General features: G+C 39.7%; 1 protein-coding gene across 5 annotated transcripts in view; it reads left to right on the top strand.

Moving 5' to 3' along the window:
- Window positions 1–23801, top strand: part of SYNE1 (spectrin repeat containing nuclear envelope protein 1) — a 472714-nt gene that overhangs the window by 71731 nt on the left and 377182 nt on the right. The window contains exon 3 of one of the 5 annotated variants that reach the window (XM_039529938.1): window positions 23286–23529. The exons of 3 other annotated variants lie outside the window; for them this stretch is intronic. Coding sequence is in view for 1 of the 2 variants with exons in the window: in XM_039529936.1 (XP_039385870.1) it covers window positions 21030–21108 (79 nt within the window). In the remaining variant the exon portion in view is untranslated. Of the gene's footprint in view, window positions 1–21016; window positions 21109–23285; window positions 23530–23801 lie in introns of those variants that run through there. One more of the 5 variants, XM_039529936.1, reaches the window with a different exon arrangement.

The raw sequence follows: 23801 nt of genomic DNA on the forward strand, positions 1-23801 counted from the left end.
ATGTCATCACATTCTTCTGCAGTGCCAGTTTATAAAGAACTCCTTTATCATTTCATGATTCCTGCATAAAAATAATACAAATAGTTATGCGTTGTCATTTATTATAAAGATGTTAATAAATAAAAAAGCCATTGCTATCATTTTTTCATTGATATAGTTTTTTGCCAGAGCTGCATTACACTCCTTGTATAAGGAGTTACCTATCAGTTACTATTGGTAAGGCACTTATAATGTTATAACTAGTAATGTTGTATTGCATCCGAAAAACCTATGTTAAAAGAACATTAAGATAGCAAAGTTAAGCATTCAAATGTTAGGAAATGCTAGAATGAAGGGTTCAAAGTCCTGTGAAAAATTTAATAAATGTGACCATGTAATAAAACTAATACATACACACGTACTACTTCGATTTGAGTGCTTGACTTTGCAACCTGAGTGTTTTCTTAATATATTTTAAAGTAATTTCCTAGACTTTTAAAACTTAAACTTTGAAAACATAAAAATGTCATCTTGTGGAACCATACTGCCCCTCCCACCCAGATGGTGAATCAGCAGGATTGGGATCTTATACCCACTGTACAGTGCTCTGCCACTTGAACTAATAGTGGAGTAGCCTTCCACTAGAGGGGAATAGAGTGTTATTTAGTTGTTACAGATCTTTCAATGCTAGTTTCTTCCTGTCCCCTTTTTCTTCTATTATCACCTCCTCAGTCCTGTTATCCCCTTCTGCCCCGTGTCCAACTCATGCCCTAGCCTCACCCACTGCTCCTATCCTTCCTCCCAGCTCCTGCCCCTGCTCCCCCTCTGTTCCTGTCTTCCCTCATCTGCTCCTGCTTCCCTTCACTGTGTTCATAGCCTCACCATCTTCTTCTGCCCCCTCTGGTCATTCCCCCATTCCCCAGCTTGGTGGAGATGGTGCATATGTAGTCTCATCACCACATAGGAACAATGAGGAGATGGAGCATGCTCAGTGTCTACAGAATCTTTGGAGAATTTAGCTACTAAACTCTAAGATATCTCTACTGAGCATATGCAAACTGAGATTTTTTCAGAGTCTTATAACTTTGCTGAAGTTGGGCTGATATTAAAGGGACAGCAAATGGCACATTCCTGACATGACAGTGATCACCCTGCCAAATTTCAAGTTTCTGTTCTAATGCGAGGGGGTGCTAGAGTTTCTTAAAGAAACAATTGCAAGAATTTGTATAACGTGCAAACCAACGTATTTTACCCTAACCTCTTACACTGAAACAGCTGAACTGTTTTAGTTGAAACTTTTGTATATATAAAAAGAACAGGAGTACTCGTGGCACCTTAGAGACTAACAAATTTATTTATTTATTTTCTATATATGTCAGCCTGAAGCAGACGTCTGGCATGAAAAATTTCAATCCAAATGGTTTAAATTTAGCAAAGTTCAGGATGGCAATTACACTGATCCTTCTGAAATGAGTAAACCACTGGAATTTTGTTTGCCAATTAGGACATTCAGCTAATGGGTATCTGTGTGGTGGCACCTTCATTTTCTTATTGTTCGAATAAAATAAAAGTGTGATAGGAAATACCAAAAGAAAAAATGTCTGTTAAAAAGGGAGATTCCAAATAAATATGGTCTGATTCTCCTGACTTTACACCACATAACTCCATAGACTACAGTGAAGTTACTCCTGATGTGCACCAATGGAACTGAGATCAGAATCAGGCCTGTACTGTATGCTTACTAGAATTACAGTATTTATTAAAAAGATACCTGTGGGTCTGCTTTGCTCTCACAACAATGTAGACCAGGAGCCATTTTAATGAAGTAGATGGAGCAGTATGAGATCAGGCCAGGCTTTTAAGTGTTCAACTTGAGCTTTTAAGATGAGATCAGGCTTTTAAGTGTTCAGCATGACAGCATTAGGACAATTTGCATAAAAATGCCTTCTGGGATGCCATGGAACACACTAACACAGAAAAAGAACAGACATGCACTAGACATAATGAAAATGTCTCAGCAGAATGTCAGATGGTGTCCTACATATTCAGCATTGGTCCAAAGAAAGACTTAAATTAGTATTCTCATTAGTTTACTGTAATATTTGTAAATTCAAACAAATACACTACATGCTTAGTTGTTGGATAGTACATGATCTTTACGGCATGGAAACAGAGAAATTAGATAAAAATGAAAGTACTGTGTTACCCTACTTTATTTCTTAGAGTTCAGAACATACAAGAACCCAAAATAGAGAAAATAAGCTGCTCCACTAAGGCAGGGTGTCACAACTCACCCCACCTTGCTTTAAGTTGGGTGTTTCCAGAATGACTGTATTTGCATGCTTTGTTACAGAGGTCTCTAGCCCACAATCAGGACCTGGACACCTCTTCAATGCCCATAAAGTGATAGCTTGCAATTCCAGTGCAGCCCTCAAAACAAAGTACCACTCCCTTGTAAATTCCTTGATTAGTAAACACAATAATAAAAGAAAAAACACAAGTTTAACCTTAAGATAGGTCTGCAATTTTGTTGTAGCTGGTGGTACCTGCCAGGAAGGGAAAGTGACACCTGACTTTTGTCTGTTCCTTATTGATTGGATCACCCTGAAAAGGAGCATTTTCTGTTACCACGTCCTCAGCCTCCTCTGGCCAGCAAAACTCATAAACGTTGTGCCCCTGAAATGTCTGATGGTGCTACTGTGCTGATTACAAATCCCTATTGAAACCATAACTAGACATCTAGTGCTCACTATCATTGCCATTACAATTTTTAGTAGTAATCAACCTATTCTTGCACCTGACCCCTACCCAGCGTATTTCTCCTTTGCATTGCTCCAGCAGAACAAAGTTGTTTTAAAGGGCAGCTTGGGATTTTCCTTTTGAGAATTTCCCAGTGGCATGTAGCCAGGGTACTCAACTCTGTGCCACCCACTCTCCCCTTCCATGGAGGAGGTGAGTCAGGGACAGATTAGGGGCAGGCGGGGGCATGAATAGTGCATGCAGCACTCTGGTTACTATGTTTGCATCCGACGAAGTGGGTATTCACCCACAAAAGCTCATGCTCCAAAACGTCTGTTAGTCTGTAAGGTGCCACAGGATTCTTTGCTGCTTTTATGAAAATACCATTCAGCATAACAAACAATCTTTTAATAAATAGTGTTTGGAGTCTTGTTTATTTCACCAGACTACAAACAGTGCCACTGCTGTATCCTTGGGGGATACAACCCCTGTAAGGGGTCACGAGTAGGTCTAGGGGGTTGTGATCACTCTCCTTTTTTTTTATGGCTAGTTGGAAGGAGGGGTCCCAACATTTATTTTCTCTTGTGACAGTTGCTCTTGTTGAAGTGTAGCATATTAATTTCCTATTGACCTTAGTTCTTTGCAATGTGTAGACCTTAGTGTCTTTTTGGCAGGAGGATTTCATTGTCTTGTCCGTGGTTTTCAATTTTGTTTAAAATATTCAGGTTACCCTTGTTGTTTATGTTTCAGTCTGCAGTTATCTTTTCTCAATCATGTACCAATATTTTCTTCCAGAGTCATTTTTTTCTTATGCGTATCAGTCCGTTAGCTTAAGAACCCTCCATAGTTTCTAAATACTTTGTCTAAATCCAGGTCCCATTAATGTCAATGGCAAAACTCCCATTGACTTTAGTGGAGCCAGGATTTCACTCACTGTCTCTATGCTTCACCAGTACAGATCCTGATCCTACACTTCTTACTCAGGCAAAACTTGCATTGAGATTGTGGGAAACTTTGCTGATTAAAGAACAAGGTAAAACTGTTGGATTTGGTAAATACTGCGTTAAATATAGTGCAGAGTACACTCATCACATCATTCCTGGGGAGATTCAAGATGTTCTTGTTTTCTTTTTCTTTTTAGAGTCTATGATGGATGTTGTTTTATTTATTGTATGTTTGGGTGATGGCTATGGGATTTTGTTTTGCTTTCATTGTTTTTGCACCTGCTCTGTATACAATCATTTTAATCTCTGGTTTTGCTTAAAACATATTTGATTACATTTTGTTAGGCACCCAGATGTCTTAGGCCCTATAAGTAATTATGCATTGCTATTGTTGTTTTTGGTTATACTTCTTCAGCAGAGAAACATGTCCCTAAACAAGGACACTGTATATATAAATTAGTACTTTCACAGTGAAACAAACATGAACCCTGCCTGCCTGTGGCTGTGGACATGCTAAAACTAAACCTTATATAGTTTCACATTTTTGCCACTTACAAAAAAACACTATCTCAAGTTTACAAATAACAAAATGTAAGATGAGAGAGGTTAAGAGATTTGACTAAGATTATTCAGCTAGGGCCCAATCCAACTTTTGTTGAAGTCAATAGAAATACTCCAATTCATTTCAATGGGAGTTGGATTGGTTCCTGTATTAATGTCAGAGCCTGGATTAGTCCCAAGTCCTTGCATTCCTGTACCAAAATTACCAGACCTCAGTACTTCTCTGGAAGTTACTTAACTTCTCTGCATCTGACTCTCCAGTGCCCCCAGCCACAAGGGGACTACCTCCAGCATTCTTTACCCCACTCTTCTTCCCATGTTGGAGGCCTGGAGGAAGCAGAAGGCATTCAGGCTGATTCACCTAGAATTCTGCCTTGTAGCTCAAAGGGCTCTTTTCTAAATTCTTGCTCCAAGCATCATGAAAGCATGACTGTTTTATTCACTATTCACTTTTCAATAATGAAATGCCCAAGGGATAGAGATCACAAAACACACTCTAAATTAAATGTGTTTAGGGCTGGATTGTACCTTTAGATGTAATCCTGCATAAGGGCGCGTGTGTAGTTCCACTGCTTGAGAAGGAGCCCTGGGAAAGACTGTGAAAATCATAATTCCTTCCCTGCTTTGCCCTTTCCCCCAAAATCCTTTGCTGCCGTAGAGAAAAAATGATGAGTAGCAAGGAGGTACAGGGCTAATAAGCCTTTTTATTATATCAGTCAGTTACCCAAAATGACCTTGTTGTTTTCTTAAGTAGTTGCCTTGTATCATTAAAGATTAACATATCATGTTGCTGGATTTTAAGGGAGGAGGAGAAGAAGAATTATTTGCTTTCAGGCCCTGTTCTCCCTCCTCCACTATTTACTCAGACCCAGAACCCTCAAGTTTCTTCATTGTGGTGACCTTCCTGCTGAGGAGAACTGGCTGGAACTCCCTGTGGAGTTCATCAGTGCTACTTCTAAGCCAGCCAGGGAGTTGATGCAAAGAGATGTGAGGCTGCTTCCTTTCCCCCTAAGGGCAGAGAGTTCTGCCAGTGCAGCAAACCCAGGCCTAGGAGCTAATCCTATTAACTTATTGGAGATTTTTTGCTTCCAGGCAATAAATACTGCTACACATTTCATATGTTATTACTAATTTAGTTTGGGATTTTTTTGGTTATCTGTTCTGGGACACTTGTGGACTAGTACCACAGAAAGGGGTTTTTGGGGTATGAGCTATACTGAGTAATATATATGCCTTTGATTGCTTACTGTTCAGAGAGCTAGCAGCTATTTGATCTCAACGTGATCTACTTTTAAACTACGTTTGTTAGAACAGTTTTTATAGGCAGAGTTTACAAGCAAGTCGAAAGTTAGGAATACAAATATATATGCCAGCCTTAATTCTGGTATTTCCAAACTTTTGAGTGCTTGACTTTGTAACATATTTTTGTGAGTAATTTCCTAGGATTTTTTAAAAAACAAACTAAAAAACCCCCAAAAATCCATCCTGTGGAATCATATTGACACCTAGAGGGTGGAACCTTTAGATCCACCACACAGACCACTTGAACCAATGGAATAACTGATAGTAGTAGTAGTTGAGATCTCTGTGTGGACCAGCACTAGAGGGAAATGAGACACATATTTTATCAGCAGGTTTTACAAGTATTTTCTGACAGTAGAGGAATGATGAGACTCAGGAATCTTGGGTTCCATTTCAGGGTCTGGAGTGGAGTCTGCTCTAGTGAGGCAGACATTTCTGCCTGTTTCCCTCAAGCTTGACCTATTCTGACCTGTCCCTTCCAAGCTTTCCTTGTCCCAGTCTTGTCTTTCCCCCCGGCCTCTTGTCCAAGTCGTATTATCTTTGCTGACTCAGTTCCTGTTTCTACTCTTTACAGTTCTCATTGTAGTCCTAGTCTCCTTGCCCAGCCAGTCTTAGTCCCTGCCTCTGGGCTTGGTGTCCAAATCCTTCAAGTGTAGGACTGAAAGAGACCTCATCAGGTCATCTAGTCCAGTCCTTTGCACCCAAGGCAGGACTAAGTAATATCTCGACCATTCCTGACAGGGCGTTTGTCTAAATCCCAAAGTCCTCCCTGATTCTCGGTCTCTTCCCACCCAACACTCAGTCCAGGTCTCCTTGCCCAGCCAGCCCTAGTTTTCTCCCCTCCTGATGCAACACTGCTTGCCCATCTGGTCCATTTCTCCCTTCTGGCTCTGTATCTGATCCCCTCTTCCATCCTCCACCCTGGCTCCCAGTCTCCTCTCAGTGCTGCTCTTCTTATCTCGGTCTCCACCCCACCTCCCCCCTGACTGCATATCCTAGTCTCTGAACCCAGCCAGTCCTAGTTCTCTTCCCACAACCCATTTCCTTATCAAATCTGTCTCTGCTCCCTCCCACCCCCCACTGGTTCCTAGTTCCAGATTTCTTGACCAGCCAGTTCCAATTTCCCCTGTCACCTCAGTTCCTCAGCTGATTTCATTGCCCCCCCAACAGTTGGTTCCCAGTCTCCACTCCCCATGCACCCCTCAGTTTCTTTCACCAGCTTCCAGTCCCCGTTCTCCCCCTCCTCAAAGCCTCCAGTCTCCTTGCCCAACCCAGCCCATCTTCCCAACTCACCCAGTCCTGGCTTGCCCTCTCCCTTGACTCCCAGTATCCTGGCCCAACCAGTCCCAGTCTCCCCTTCCAATTTCCAGTCAAGTTTCTCTCCCACCCCTTCCAGTCCCAGTCTCACCACACTCTTTTCCTCATTCTACTACTTTCCCTCTCCCCAGTTCAGCTTTTGTCCTGTCCACATTTGAATCAGAAGGCTATCTTCTCCATGCTGCCTTAGTGCCAGGGGTGGTGTGTGTGTGTGTGTGTGAGAGAGAGAGAGAGAGAGAGAGAGAGAGAACACAGGCAACAGGCTCCCTGCTCTCAGTTCCAGTGCCCGGCCCCAGTCTGTCACAGATCAGCTTTTAGAAGGAAGTCCTTCTGTGCCCCCGTAGCTGTGGGCTTGGAGCATGCTTAGTCACTCTGTGGTGATGATGTATGCACTGTATGATCAGCACTAGTAGCTATGAGAAGATGGAATATGCTCCATGAGGTTGGAGTCTTCAACTTCTACTGAGCATGTATAAACTGCAAATTTTCAAAGGCTTATCACTTGGCCACATTTTTATGGGGAAAGCAGAAGGCACATCCCTGACAGAAAGGCCAACCACTGCCACATTTTAGATTTCTACTCCAAAGTATAGGGGGTGATAGAACATTTCAAAGAAAAGGTCTTGAGAATTTTTTAACATGGGCAAAATTATATCTATTTTTTTCAAGCCTCATTCTCTGATATGGCTAAACCATTTTGGCTGAACATTTTATATATATGAGGCAGACACCTGGCATGGAAAAGTTAAGCCTAAATTGTTAAAGTTTATCAAAGTTGTAAAGCAACTGAAACCAGCATCTTTTAATGAGAAGTGTCAGGGAATTTTAATAACATGTAGTGCCAACAGCCCCGCCTATAGTAACAGGTATGGTACAAGGCAATGAGATACAAATATATGAATAAAAAGTGTAAAAAACAAAAGAAAAAAGGCATGAGGGTGAGGACAATGACAATCTAAAATTAAAAGAGAGTTTTGACATATCTATATCACATATGCATGTGTACATCTATATCTATATATCATTACCTACATGAGTTGGCAAAAAGTACTGTACTTTTCTAGAAGACTTGGTAAAACATTGCATCTAATAAATCACCACTGCCTTTATATCTCAACCACAACGCCTTCTCTCAGGTAGAACTGGTTATAACAGAATACAGTTAGAACAATACTGAGCAACTGGGTAGCCTTCCAACTCTTTACCTTACTGTAACAAAAAAACTTCCATAAATATCAAGTTTTCATTAAGACTAATCAAAACTTGAGCATATATTGTATCTCAGTACCTCATCATGGAAAAGAAACAGAAATTCAGTTTCTCACATTTAGATTGTAAGCGTCAGGCAGTTCTTCTGTTGAATTGCCACCATTGCTCAGGCAGGGCACTGGCTCCCTCCTATTTAATTTATCCAGGGAAATTTACTGTGCCTGACACATACTCAGACTATTTAAGAAATGAGATGCTTTCAACCAAGTATCTGTATGTTAATTTCAAAGATGTTCCCAGTGAGGTGAGGACCCCCGTCCCAGCCCTATCAGAACTTAAGAGTTCCTAGACAGTATTTCCTGTGCAGCTTTCACTTAAAGAGCTGATTGACAAGAGTGGTACCTAATCAGTGAACAGAATTTTCCCAAAATTACACAAGATGGGTCACTTTTCCAGGGCTCTGAAGATAGACGTTGTGATAGTCACCAAGATAACTATGATCCTACTAGAATTTGGGTTGGAGATCAGGCTGTGTGCCTAAATTAACTTTGTTTTGGCATTGACATCTTGGCACGTTGTACACGCTGCAGTTTATGTTCCTACCTGATGTCCATTTGGCAACTAGTTGTTCTCTTCACAAGCTATGCTGATGAGTTTCATTGTAGAACTCAGTGGGATCTGTGATTGGATGCCAGAAAGCTAGTACTGCTTTAACCTTTTTACCATTCTTCACTTACTTTTCCTTTAATTTGAAGGTGTTGTGTTTTTTGTTGAGCTGTTTTTAATTGCCCATTGTGTTTCTGTAACTGATCAGAATTTATAAGCAGCATAAAGAAAAAATCCACAAAACTGAAGGGAGTTGATTTTATTGTTAAAAGTTCCAAAGAATGATGTTTTCAATTTATTTGTTATGGATCCAAATTGAAACACTTTCTCATGTGAGTAATCCCAGAGATTTCAATGGGATCATCCTTGAGAGTGACAATTAGTTGCGTAAGGGTTTCTGTATTGTGCTATGTGGGTGTTTCTCTCTACAGTTATGGTGAGGGGGAAAAGAATTATAAACTATATCAATTTGAATATGGGCTTGCTGGGAGCTGTTGTCCTCAGGGAGCAAGAATTATGTTGGAAGTACAGCATTTGAACAGTTTTAAAGACGCATATGAGGCGGAAGATTAAATCTAGTAGCTCAAGGTAAATAGGAAAGATGTGGGTGAGGTTTCCACCCCTGAGGTCTATGGACAATGCTTTGGTGAAAAGGGAATTCTCTTGCCCATTTTGTCAATTTCATGGATGCCCACAGGGCTCTGAATAGCAGCCATGACATTGAATGTAGTTTTCTTGTGTTTTTAAATAAATTGTATATTCTACAGAAATTGATACCTTAGGCTTCTACGCTTATTAGTAAAACTTCCCCTTACTATTGATGATTGGGTGAGTGAATTTTTCAAGCTTTGGAGTAGTAGTTTCATTATTTTTCCTTGTTTATTCAAATCAGGTAAAATACAGACCAGGAAATACATAAGCTACATTGACTAATGAAAAGTGTACATAAACATACTAGTTCTTTGAGTGCTTGCTCATGTCCATTCCATATTAGGTGTGTGTGCTTGCCACATGCACCGGTGCCAGAAGTTTTTCCCTCAGCAGTATCCATAGGGGAGCGGCTCTGGTGCCCTCTGGAGTGGCGCCCACATGGCGTGGTATAGGGGGCACCGCTGGCTCCCCCCACCCTCAGTTCCTTCTTGCCAACAGTGATGGTGCAGGAACATCTGCTGCTTCGGCTAGCGTTGTTTCGTTTTCTGTTCTTGTGAACTTTGAAAACCTGTAATATAGTTGTATATAGTTAGTAGTTTCTTAGTTACCCTTAGTAGTAGTTCTAAACTTTTCATTAGTCCCAAATGGGACTCAGCCACGGGACGGGTCATGCCCTGGTCCCCAGGCTTTAAGCCCTGCAATCGCTGCAAATGTCCTATGCCCATCAGTGATCCACATACCAGCTGCCTAAGGTACTTAGGCGAAGGGCACATAAGTAACAAGTGCCACATCTGCAAGTCCTTTAAACCTAAGGGTTTCTGGCATTTGTGTACAGATACAAATGTACAGACTTAATTCCACCTACTGCCTTTTATTCCTTCCTTAGTTCTACCAACTTCTGCTCTCCTGGATTGAGGATCCAGACCATATTTTTTACCCCCTGGGTAGTATTTTTTATAATAATGCTATTTGATGGTTTCCCCTTGTTTTTTGAGTCTGTAATGTGATGTGAGATGTTCAGGAACGGGAACAGAGAAATAAACAATTATTGGAAAACCCGCCATTGTAGGATATTTAATCATAGTGATCTGTCTCTAACTCCACCAGAGAGGTCCTTTGGGGCCATCTGCCTGTCCCAAGTCAGGGTAAAGGAGGAGGGTTGGGCAAGCTGGACAGAGAGCGACTGTGACAGGAGAGCTGTTGCTGTATTCAGGACATGAGCACAGAGAGATGGTTGATTGGTTGGGAGGCATGGTCCCAGGGATCATCACAGTATCCTTCAGAACTAAATGAAGAGGATTAAGATGAATGTTGTTCAGTGCAGTGCCAACCAATGACAGTGAAGAGAGGAGGACAAAGACTACTTTTACAACAGACTCCAGAAAATATTAGAGACTCTCCCAGACAAAGACATTACCATCCTTGGGACTGGGAGAGAGATGAGAGAGGAGAGAGATTTGTGGATCTGTGTGCACTTAACAATCTGGTCATAGGAGGCAGCATCTTAGTTCAGATCCCTTGCAGGACGTTAGAGTTAGAAGAGGAGCAGGCGTGACCAAAAAGACAAAAAGATTTTTTTGGATTGGCTGAGAAAAGTTTTCAGTACTACTACAGGATCGGTCTGAGAAGAAGAAGACAGTGTACACAAACAGAGCAGAGAGAAGAGAGAACACACTAGGTCAGCATGCCAGGAAGTGCTTGGAATTAGAAACACCAGCAGAAAGAGTGGATCACAGCAGAGTCCTTGACAAAGATAGAAGACAGAAAGAAGAAGAAGACAGAGTGTGAAGAGGAATATTAGGAAGGACAAGAGAGATTATGTGGATGGACTGAACTCCTGAACAGACCAGCACCACCAAATCCACCAGACATCGGCCATCACCATGATGAAGACAGGAAGGCGGCTGAAGAAGTGCAGTCGCTGCCTCAGAAGGATTCCAGAGATCGCTGGCCAGACACCATCAGTAACATCCACCTCTTGGGACCATGAATGAATGAATGATCTGTCTCTGCTTGCCTTGTTCAAGTGGAGTAGTATGTTATTTAGTGAGCAGTCTCATTGATTCCCTGCTTGGGACTACTCACTGAGTAAGATACTTCTCAGCCTAAGTAAGAGTAGCAGAATTGGGACAATTATTATTTAGTAAATGAATTTTAAAAATATTTAACATAGTAGCATTTGTTCTGAACATTAATTCTGGTTGAAACCCTGTTCCAAATGGCTGTAAATAATCATTTGCTACAGTTGAAGGTATCATATATTTTTTAATCAACTGACATTCTTTTGTGTTACTGAGTTGTAATAACAATTTCTCAAAGAAGTGAATTCTTTCACATGCATGTAGCTTCAGTATACTACAGTCTATGCTCCAAAAGAGCTTGCAATCTAAGGCCCTCATCTAGCATACACTTAAGCATGTGTGTAACTTTACACAGGACTAATCCATTGAAGTCAGTGGGATAGCCCACATGCATAAAGTTACACATGTCTTAAGTGTTGGCAGAATCAAGGTTCAAGAAACTCTTCTGATTACTTTGGGCAATATTGCGAATCCCTTGCTCACATTGGTAAGCAGTTATTCATAGCAGTGGTCCCACTGACTTCAAAAGGATTTCATGTGCAAATAAATGATACATAATTTAGCCCTTCTCATACTCTTCCTGTGTCCAGAAGAACTGTATTCCTTCCTCTGTGTACATGTTAATGGAACATCACGCCTCTGTTATGTTGTAACTATTGCAACGTGTTCTCAAGAGAACAACTTTGGAAATCATCCAGATTATCCACAGAGTAAATAAAAAGCATTGTACATTGTTTAAATCATAAGTTAAATGAGCTTTGAACATACAGTAGTTTTGATTGGAAAGCAGAATCTGCTTGAAGTGATACCGTGACATTATGATTTTAGTGAGTTCTCTTTTACTTGTTGATAAGAATAAGCCCTTTTAAATAATACTTTTAATTTCATTTAATTTTGGCCACTTTATTATAAAAATCACTGAGATTTGATTGCAGAAAATGTCTCTTTTTAGAACAGACATGTTTTTCTATTAGTGCAAGAATAGATAATATAGACTGTTGTTTTCAACAAAATATTTAAAAGGAATGTAATTATAACATCTACAGTATTTTGGTAGTTATTAAAATTTAATATATGGAGCTATACCTATCTCATAGAACTGGAAGGGACCCTGAAAGATCATTGAATCCAGCCCCCTGCCCTCACTAGCAGGACCAAGTACTGATTTTTCCCCAGATCCTTAAGTAGTTCCCTCAAGGATTGAGCTTACAACCCTGGGTTTAGCAGATCAATGCTCAAACCACTGAGCTATCCCTCTCCCCTAATGAAAAATCAGAAGCAAAATAGAAGCTCTTTTTAACTCTGACATGGAACTTGTTTCTAAAGTGGTTCTTGATTATTAAAATGTTAGAAAAATTGTTTTACACATATGACACAAGCAAAATATTTATTTAGACTATATAAAGTGTTTGCAAATATTTTATTATTTTATTAGATCTAAATGTTGCTTTGTTTGCTGTTTTGAGATTACTCTTAATGATCCTTTTTTCTCCTCTATGGAGCCTTCTTAATATATCATACTTTTTTAATAACTTTTTTGAGATGTTTATTCTGAAGTAGAGATTCTTTCTGGTGATTGCATTGCCACCAGAAATGTAGAAATACTATGCAATATGCTAACAGAACACTATTTTTTCTTTCTCTTGTCTTCATTACTGATAGCCTATGCCTGGGATGCTGTTTTTACTGACAAACTTTGGTACTGTACGTTTCGAAGATTCTTCTTCTATTCTTATTTGTCTAAAATAATATTTGTAGTGCTGTAATACTGTTTAAATAGGAAATGTATAAAAATCAAATTTTTCCTCCCTTTGTCCCAAAGTTGTATGAAAATCTCTTGGCATTTGTGCAATAGTTGGAATCTGAGGAGCAGTGAACCTGCTGCGGAGGCAGAGGAGAATAAAAAAGGATAATGATAATGAAATGCCTGTACAGTGGGGTTGCTATAGCAATTCCTGGAGGATAATTCTGCTGGGCTGCTTAGAGGTTTCCTTGGTAAAGGCCTGTGTTTCATTTAGCTTCTGATTCTGATTGAATTAGGGTATCTCCAAAATACAGAAGTCAATATAGCTGGTGAAATATGACTGAAAATAAAATAAAAACTATGTATGATTTTATTTATTTAGGGATTTTCCTCCCCCCAGTGTCCCATACTAAATGATGATATTTGTTTAATGGTGTTTAAAAGAAAAAAGTATTTTGTGTAATGGTCTAAGAATGAACACTCACAGTATTTTCATATGGTAGTTATCAGTACTGGTCACTGAAAATGATTACGGGTCAGTGAGTATTCCTATAACTTCAGTGGGAATATTGACATGAAGAAAGATGGAAATGTCTGCAGGATCCTATAGACCTTATTCAAGCAAAACTCCCATTTGAGTCCATATGAGTATTGCTTGAATAAGGACGGCAAGAATGGGCACTGAATATGAGTGTAGTGTTATCACTGAGCTAGCTTCATAATATCAGTGAAGAAAAGCTGGTGACTTTTTAACATAGATTTGGTAGCAGTCTCATAAGCTTAAGATGTAACCACTAGGCTGACAAAGTTTTCGTTTTTGAGATAGATATATTTTGTAAGGAATTTGCAGAGATGTGAGGTTTAGGGTGAAATCCTGACTTAATTGAAATCAATGATAAAACTCACATTGACTTCAGTGAAGCCAGGATTTTACTTTTAATGCTCAGGTATTCATGGCAGCCCAAAGAGCAGTCTCAAAATCTGTTAGTCATACTCCTTAAGGGTTAATGTCTCCTGTGGTCTATTATCACGTGGTGCAAGGATTTCATATCCTGTGTTGAACCTTGTAACTTGGAAATCATGTTCTGGAGTGAGGGATATTTTGGACTCCAAAGTGTCAGTTTGGCTGATGTAAAAATCCCTTGTTCCTGAGTGATTAGGAGTTTGTTGTGATGAAAACAACTCTACTTCAGGCTGGATAGCATTACTTTGGTTATGGTTATTCAAGGTTTTCAGTACAAACCCCTATTTTCAGTTCAGAAAAAAGAAGTGTCTCCTGTAGAAACCTGCATGGACCTCAGAGGGCATGTGGCACATGAAACACCTTCTTCTTTGCTGCTTCTTACTTCTGGAACACTCACCATAAACTCGAGTGGCAAGCAATTTCCTGCTCCTCTTCAAAACATGCTTCCTCAGTGAAGCCTCCCAGTGTTAATCCACTACTGAGAGAAATGCTATTATCAAGGCTTAAAGTGGGCTAGGTCACCTAGGGTTAATGTCCCAGCCAAAACAAATGAAAAGCTCTGAGGTGTGTCTGGGTTTGGGGTGTGAGTTGTGCTGGCGAAGGGGACTGCATGGCTGAATCTAATGCAATGCTTTCTGACTGGGAAACAGAAAGTGCAGTACTGTCTCAACTATCCCCAGAGGAGTATTTTCCTGATCATTTCAGGACATGCTGCTGCTCTCAATGCTGCCATAATAGGTATTTAGGACACAGGCACAAATGTACCAGGAATGGGTTGCACATTCATTTGAGGTTGGAAATAAATCACCTGGGTCCAATTTGGATTGTGCTCTGATTTTAGAACTCTTAGAGTTAGCAATACTGCATTTTCCCACTTGTTGGCAACACCCCAGACTCTGCTGCAGTAGGGACAGACCTCAGTAGCTGATGCAGACATGCTACACACCCCAGTCAGCAAAATCAGATCATTTTCACATTTGCACCCACTCTGCCATTGCTGACTAGTATTACAACTACTCTGCATGCTGCAAAGGAAGCTAAGGAAAAGGGCGCTCATAGATCAGACAGACTTCTTTGAGACAGTATTACGACCATGTCTGGCCCGTGTCTGCTGACTTGGGCTTGTGGGAGTCAGGATACAGGACAGTTTAATTGAAGTGTAAACATTCAGGCTCAGTCTTGAGCCTGGGTTCTTGGACCCTCCTCCCTTGCTAAATAATTTGTTCCACCTTGTATTTATCTGTGACACTCTGAGTATGTTTCCTAGCCCTGAAGAAGAGCTCAGTGTAAGCTGGAAAGTTTGTCTCTCTCAATAGAAGATTGCTGGTTCAATAGAAGATATTACCTCAGCCACCTTATCTCTCTGATCACCAACCATTGGCATTTATTGGCATCCTTTCTGGCAGTCTCAACAGAGAGGCTGGGAGTTGGATGGGTATTGAAAATGAAGTACCTTGTCACCCCAAGAGGTGATCCATCTAGGTCAGGTTTGAGGCATGCGGAGGCAGAAGCTTGTGCTGCTTCTGCTGTACCTGGACTGTGAATAAACAGAGCAATTAGGCTGCTAGGGCTGCCAATCTGGCATCTTTCACAAGCACTAAATTCGCTTCAAATAATCACCTCAATAGTTGATTATACTGATTTTAGCTAATAACCAGCTTTAGATTAGTGCCTTGAAAGGTGGATTAAATGCATGTAAATCTCTTGAAAACTATAGCAATGATTTTCCAATAGGAGGTTGTTTTCATTTGCAGCTTTACTCACTTCATTGAGAATAGTATGAAGGAAGATAATATAGTCCACACAGGTCCAACAATTCTCTGTGCAATATCAGGATTTCAGAGTGGAGAAAGCCTCAGGCCACCACATTGAAATGAGGATTGTTGTCTACTGATGGTCTTTATGAGTTGACGGCCTGGATACCTGAAAGGGAAGGCTTATTGGAGCTGGTTCAAAGCTTTATTATTTTATTTTATTTTATTTTAACAGGAAAATAATCAAATACTTTTAAATGGCAGAATGTAAGAAGAGAGGGTTAAAAAGAAAAAATACATATACATCCCAATGAATACAGTCTAGGACAGTAATAATTTAGCAGAGAAAGAGGGGAGAATAAACACATGCATTTAAATCCCCAAGGAGATTAAGACAAAGGTTAATAAAGGTAATAAGAACAATAAAAGAGCTGCAGTTCACAGGGGAAATGCTGTATGGATGAAATGCAATTATAATTATAGTGTGTGGGGCTAAATGCGCTCCTGTGCTACCATTAGTGGAGGGGAACAAAATGTAGCAGACCCAGGCAGGCATGCTGAAGAAGTTGGGGAGTGCTGGTTACATGGGGAGTGCCGCTCCACCCCCAACCTTTCAGAAAAACATGTGTGAGTACGCTGCAGGGACTGGCATCCACAGATTGGAACAAGAGGAGCAGGCTGTAGAGAGGTCACTGTCTATAGTAGGGTGACCAGATGTCCTGATTTTATAGGGACAGTCCCAATTTTTGGGTCTTTTTCTTATATAGGCTCCTATTACCCATCACTCCCTGTCCCGATTTTTCACATTTGCTGTCTGGTCACCCTAGTCTATAGCATCATCCCAAACCCTCAACCTAGTGCAGATTTTCACCATAAATTAATGTTGATTCTATTTGCATTAATTTATGTGGGTTCTCTCACAGATCAGGGGGTTGTGGCAGCAGCAGTTGGTGACACAATGAGAGCACAGCTCCTGAAGGTGCTGCCATGAATCTGGGCCAGGAGATAGTGTGGAAGCACAGGGCTTCTGAACAAATGGTCTGGCTTCCCCTGAAATCTGTAAAAAGAACAGGAGTACTTCTGGCACCTTAAAGACTAACAAATGTATTTGAGCATAAGCTTTCGTGGGCTACAGTCCACTTAATCGGCGGTAGCCCATGAAAGCTTATGCTCAAATACATTTGTTAGTCTCTAAGGTGCCACAAGTACTCCTGTTCTTTTTGAAGATACAGACTTACACGGCTGCTACTCTGAAACCTGAAATCTGTGTGTTCCAAGTAGCAACCCCCATTCCAGATCCATGGAGTGTGTGGGAAGGGGCGTGGGGGGCAAGGCAAACCAGGCTCCCAGAAAGTTCTGTCAGTGCGTCAAAACTAATTTGTTCCTCCTCTCTAAATGAGAATGAACTGAACCAGGGAGGATAGGCTGTTAGTTTGTAAATGTAAATAAGTGCATTTCCAAATCATTTTTCTGTTAAATATCCTCAGTGTAAGTGAACAATTATTGTGAAGCTACCAATAAAAATGAAAAAAAATGGCAGGCACATAGTCCAGAATCTGTTTCAACATCTGTTTTCTTCTTTTGTGCTGACCTCTGCAACAGTTTCCACCAGGAAGTGATTTTGACATTGCTGTAGTTTTCTTGGGAAAGTCTGTGGTATATTAATTCTTTGGTATCCTTATAGAACTGTAAATGTGGCAAGTTGGCAGGCACAATACGCTCTCTTGTTATGTGTGAGAGGGAGCTACGGGCAGTTTGTTCTTCATCAGCACTCCTAGATTTTAGAATTTATTTCTCACCTTGGTCAGAAATAGCCCAGATATGCCAACCATCCAGGCACACTGCAAACCCTTCTGTTTTTGTGGGATTTTGGGGAGGGTAGGAGTATAGGATGATCGGAACAGAATTTGAGGCAGGATGTCCTACTGATTCATTTATTTTTAATACTTGACTATACCTGTATTTTGTTAAGGGGTAAAGCTGATTTGGACAAGTGACTAATTTTGTACGTGATTTTAAGAGATGGCAGGGCTCCTAGAGCTTTGGATGGGCATCTTTTCTGTTTTAGAAATGGAAAAAAAAAATTAAAATATTTATAGCAAACTCCATACCGGCAATAATCACAACTGCCCTTGTCCTAATCAAACCAACAACCATCTACTCCATATATAAACAGCTGATATACTGTACTTTTACTTTTCTGTTTCCTCAACCATGTCCACCACTCGGAGAAGGTTTCGCACTCTCCAAATAACAGACTACCAGGTCTCAGAGCCAGGACACTAACTGATCAGGTGATGAGGCTGTCCCACCATCTCTATTGGCACACTAAGGCCTGATAAAATGTCTTCAGTAGAGACAGATATAGCCCAAGCCCATACTGATTCAAATCCTGTTTTTTCCCCTTCACCACAAAAAAAAAAGGGGAGGGGCAAAATTCACGTGAATACATAGAGTATCTGAAGAATATTGGCTCTCCCAACATCAGTACATGCACATTCTTGAATTTCAGTGGCTTCTGTATTGCTGTTGCTGTTGAATCTCTTTTCATCTACCTTCATTTTCTTCCTCCTATTCCCCATCATTTATTTCTGTCCTGATTGAAGCAGACAGGGTAGGCCTAGCACGTTACAAAGCATACACTGGTTTTAGCGTCGCTATCATTCTCCTTTTTGTTGTGAAAGAGGCATAGTTCTGGCACAGGCCTGTAAAAAATAATTAAAAATACAAAAAATACAGTTAAGTCTTTCCCGGTTCCCCTTTGTCCAGTAAGTCTGAATGGGGTAATTCATGTACTCAGCGGAGTAGATTTGCAATAACTGCTATGTAAGCGTAGAACATTGCTACCTTTTATAAGTAAAGAGTCCACATTGTTGCTTTGACTTGGCAAGCCTTTGTACAGCTGCTTTAAATTAAAAATTGAATTAATGGAGATGGAAATTGCCATATAATATTGCTCACTTAAAGCTTTACAGTGCCAGTGCCAAACTGCTGACCAAAGGAACTTTCCTTGAGCAGTGCCATTCGCATCTCTGTATGCCGAGTGTTACATGTTCCCAGATGCCATCTTGTCATGCTGTAGCTGATTTGGCACTCTTCTGTGCAGTTATGGATCTCTTGACACTATTCCTAGCAGCTCTGAAATCCCCCTGGAAAATGAAAATGAAAGCAGGTTAATGAGAAACTCTTTATAGTTTTTAAGACAAATTACAAAAAAAAATTATGGGGAAAAGTAAGCAGCTGGAATACTCTTTTTTGTTTCATCAGAGCAAACAATCTGTATGGTAGCCTAAGATATCAAAAGATATATTTTAGTGGCCCAGGTCTATAATTTAATAGTACACATCGTTCAATGGAGCTGTGCTGCTTTGCACCAGCTAAGGATCTGGCCCATAAACTTTAGCGGAAACATTGTGTGGAAAATGTGGTATGATCAGTGCTGCCAACTTTAAAAGTATAGATATAGGTTTTGCTTTGCTGCCTGCTTAGCTGGACATTATCCTGTGACAACATTCTACATGGGGGGAAATTTTATAAGGAATAAATGACAGTTAGGCGCCTAGCTGTCATTAATTTTCAAAGGAAATTAGGCACCTACCTGCCATTTCGGCCTTTGAAAATCTCTCCATCATCTGCTAAATGTCTCATAGTGCTGTTCAGTTAGCCAAAGTCTACACTCCACATTCAAGACTAAAGGGAGTTTTGCCTGCATGAGAAGTGTAAAGTAGGGGCCATGCTGCTTAAAATAAAATAATACCGGTAATTATTGATAGCTGAATGGCTTTGTCCACAGATTGTTAAAATATACCTGTTGCTCTTGAAGATTTCTGCAACATATTTGCAAATATCTAAAAATAGAAAATTGTTTTGGTTCATCTTTCATAGCATCTTATCCATAGTTATTGTAAACAAAAATAGCCAGTTACTATAGCTTTGCTTATTTTTGAGCTACCTGAAAAAGTAATTTGTTAGTGATGCATTAGGAAAAAAAAATGCAAATACTTCAAGTCAAATAAAGGAAAGGTATTCTGTACAAAATTGTAGGCCCAAATTCTTTCTTTAGCCACATCTGCATAAATTCATGGGTCTTACACAGGCATAATTGCAGGCAGCATTTGAACCTCCAAATTTAATTTATTAAAGTGAATTTAAAAAGCCTGTACATGTAAGGTACATTACACAGAACAGCACACACAAAGTGGACAACTTTTATCCTCTTCAAAATGATATGCTATTCTATTGCTAGAATAAACAGAATTTGCATAACATTTACATGTGCTCCAGATCTTATTGGTTATCACTATATTTATTTTAGTATGGCAAAACAAAGTCTATTTCAAACCTATTTACCTCAGATTTTTTGCTTTTGAACTAGGAAATACTGCATATTTTCACATTTTTCAGCATGTATAATGCTTCCTCAAATACACTACAAAATTGTGTGCATCACTAGATATATTTCATATTCACTATAAAATAGTTCTAATACATTATTAAAAGCTAACTGGCCTATATGTCTCTTCAGATTCATTACTCATTATCTCTTCCAGTTCAGTACTTCAGATACAAGCTGAAGGACATCCATGTCTGAACATACAGTGTGATAAGATGAATCCAAGTGGTTGTTTTTAAAAGCTACATATATATTTGCATATCAAGCAATAACAGAATATTTTATTCAGTGTTTTTATGCTTACTGTACATTATATTACTATCAAAGTTCTGGTGAGAAGATTGAATTGCTTTTTACAGCCACACAGCCTACTGCTTTAGGTTCTCAGCATTACATTTGGGTTGTCCCAATCCCTGGATAAATTATTCAGGCTCTTGACATCACAGATTTCCACTAGCCGATTGGCTGGGGCTTACAAAATAAAATCTTTCCTCAGGAAAACAGTTAGGAGGAATGATGACAGTGAGACCAGCAGGGTTGTTACTCAGAACACAGCTGGCTTTGTCGGGTAGTATGAAAAAAATATGTGAAAGATGCTATAAAAACCCTGCATTAATGTGATCCCACTTTAAATGGGAAACGGTAGAGGGATTTATGCAAGAGGCATGCATTTTTGGTAAAGGAAATAATATGATCTTTCCTGAAAAATTACCTCTTAGCTCAAGTCTAAATAACCAAGGCTTACTATATAAGACGCAAAAGTAGCAGCAGCAGCAACAGCAGCAATGGCTCGTTACAAAGATGCTAGTGGCAAAAAGGTTACGTCGTTAAATTTGGTGACCGGATTCTTTCAATACCAGCTGGGTAAGTGGTGCAATTTGAAGCACTGACAACCCTTGCAAGTGGGGTAAGCAATGGCATACAGGGTGTAAAAACTGTAAAGTGTTTGTGTCTTGTGATCTTGGAGAAATGTGAAATCTAAGGAGAATTCAAATTATCTTAACAAATGGAAAGTACTGCCCTCCTGTCCATGGAAATTGTAAAAAGTACATGCTAAATTCCCATGGTATTTGTAGAAATCAAACCACGTTTCTATTTTACTTGTATCTTGGATCTCTAAATGGTGTAATTCAGTCTATTTATTTTACACTTTTAAAGAATAAGTACTAAAAAGTAGGAAACTATTGAAAATAGTTATTTTACAGATCGAAAGGTATATGAGTCAACAGATTTTGCTTTGGGATTGGTCACATTAAAGAATGTTTCTCTTATCTGCTGATCTAAACTGACTATGCCTACCATAGGTCAGCTACTAGTAGCTAGGAGTTTAGCCTGATTTTTCACCTGATTTTCAGTATATTGTCAGAAGGACAGTCAATAAACCCTGTGGGTATTCTGCCTAGGGAGTTTTCCAAGATTTCACAAGCAGGCCAGAATTGATTATTTTTCCCTTTTGTTTTATTTCTTTGATCTGAAAGTTGAATTCTAATTGCCCAATTCTCATCACTATTGATTTAAATGGAGTTACTCCTAATAAACAGGGGTGTAAATGAAATAGCAATCAGGGATTAATTTTGCTCTAAAAGACCCTTGAGCGGGCCACAGCTGGCTCGGGCTTGCTGGGCTTGGGCTGTGCAGCTAAAAATCTCTGTGCTGATGGTTGGGTTGGAGTCCGAGCTCTGAGATCCTCCGCCCTCCAGCCCAGAGCTCAGGCTCCAGTCTGAGCCTGCACATCTACACAGCGACTTTTCAGTCTCACAGCTCAAGACCCACGATCCTGAGTAAGCTGACCTGGGCCAGTCATGGGGTTTTTATCCTTGTGTAGACATAGCCTCTGTGTCTCAGTCCCAATTCCTATTCAGGTGGAAGTGTACTTTTCTCTGCAAGTAGTTCCACTAAAATTAATGAGGCTACTTACATGAGCAAATGCTCATCGATTCCGAATTTGACCTTTATGACTTACTGCACATCACATGTGAAATACCCTATTTACATTGGTTACCAAAAGAAACACTCCTGAATATAGTCTTGTTGCACATGTAACTAAAACTATTTATTTTGTGTTCATCTAGGATCATTTTTATATTTGTTATGGTCAGTTAGATTTGAAATATTGTATGGTAACAATTTCACTATCGCACGCCAATATTCCTTTTTCTAAGATATACAGATTTACAAATTATATATAACTTTATAACTGCAACTCTGTGTCAGGGCAGCTGCAGTTGTTGCACTTTAAAAATTCGTTCAATTTTGAGAGATCCCCTACCAGTTTGGATGATATTCCTTATACCTATATAAAGGGAAATACCAGTGGAACCAATAGAATCTCTAAAAGTTGAATGAACTTAACAAGGGAAAACTGGATCAGACCCACCAACCATAGCGAAGATTAACAAAATTAACAGCGCAAAAGTAATTTGCAAGTTTCAAATTATTTCCCCAGTCCAGTTCATAGCTCCTGAAATGTACAGTAGAGGATAAATACCATAATTATAAAAAGTTCACCACTTTTATTCATGGTGAACTCATCTCACTAGTTTATGTAATGCCATTTCATGAATGTATTTTCCCTCTTTTACTGTCCTTCCTTGTGTATATGCTAACCATTTAAAATATCTGTCCTGCTATTCGTAAAAAAAAAACAACAAACCTTCATACTGTGACAGTCTATACTATTAGTCACCACTTTGACAAGATTATGCTAAATTTTGTACAAAGTATGCCTTGTGATGTATCATTTGAAAACTCATAATCTGTTGATCATTATTGTCCTGATAAAATATATATATCAACATTGTATGTAAAGTTATAAGTTTCTACTTTATAACATTGCTGTAACACATTCCAGAGTTAGAAAGGCAGTGGTAGTGGGAAGGTAGAGATAGTGGTATTATTGTCAGAGTACTTGGTAGTATGACCACAATGAAAATTAGAAATGAGGGGGCATTTTATTAATAATGTTATTTAACACTTTTCATCTCTCAGTCTCAAAGCACATTAGAAAGATGATTAAACATTATTTCATACTATTTTTACAGCTCAAGAGAGCTCACATGATTTTCTCAAGGTGACACCACAAGTCAGTAGCAGAGGCAGGAATAGAATCCAAGTTTCATGGCTCTAGACCTGTGTCATCTGGTGAACCACAGTGCATCCTTATTGAAAGAAAGAAAGAAAGAAAGAAAGAACTTCAGCCAGCATTGGATTTTCTGTAGTGTAGGACAAGAGCAATGTTCAAAACTATTCAGTGGTGATAAAAAAATCACATTATTGGTGAAACAGGTAGTTTAAAAAAAAAACTTTATGCATTTGACCCCAGTGGTGTAAAATTCTTTCCTATGCCAAATTCAGTCACCAGTTATGGCTCTCTGATTCTCTGCTTTTTACAGCTGTAACCCCAGCATAGGTTAGAACAGTTAGTTCAGAAACTGTTTTCACCTGTGTCAGCTATCAGCAACCTGCAAGGGACCAGCTGAGAATTGGCAGAGCTCATTGTAATGGCAGACATGCCCCTTAAGCCAGTGCAAGGAGCAAGAGTGCTGTAGAAACTGGAT

The sequence above is a fragment of the Mauremys reevesii genome, linkage group 3, assembly GCF_016161935.1.
Source record: "Mauremys reevesii isolate NIE-2019 linkage group 3, ASM1616193v1, whole genome shotgun sequence".
Lineage (NCBI taxonomy): Eukaryota > Metazoa > Chordata > Testudines > Geoemydidae > Mauremys > Mauremys reevesii.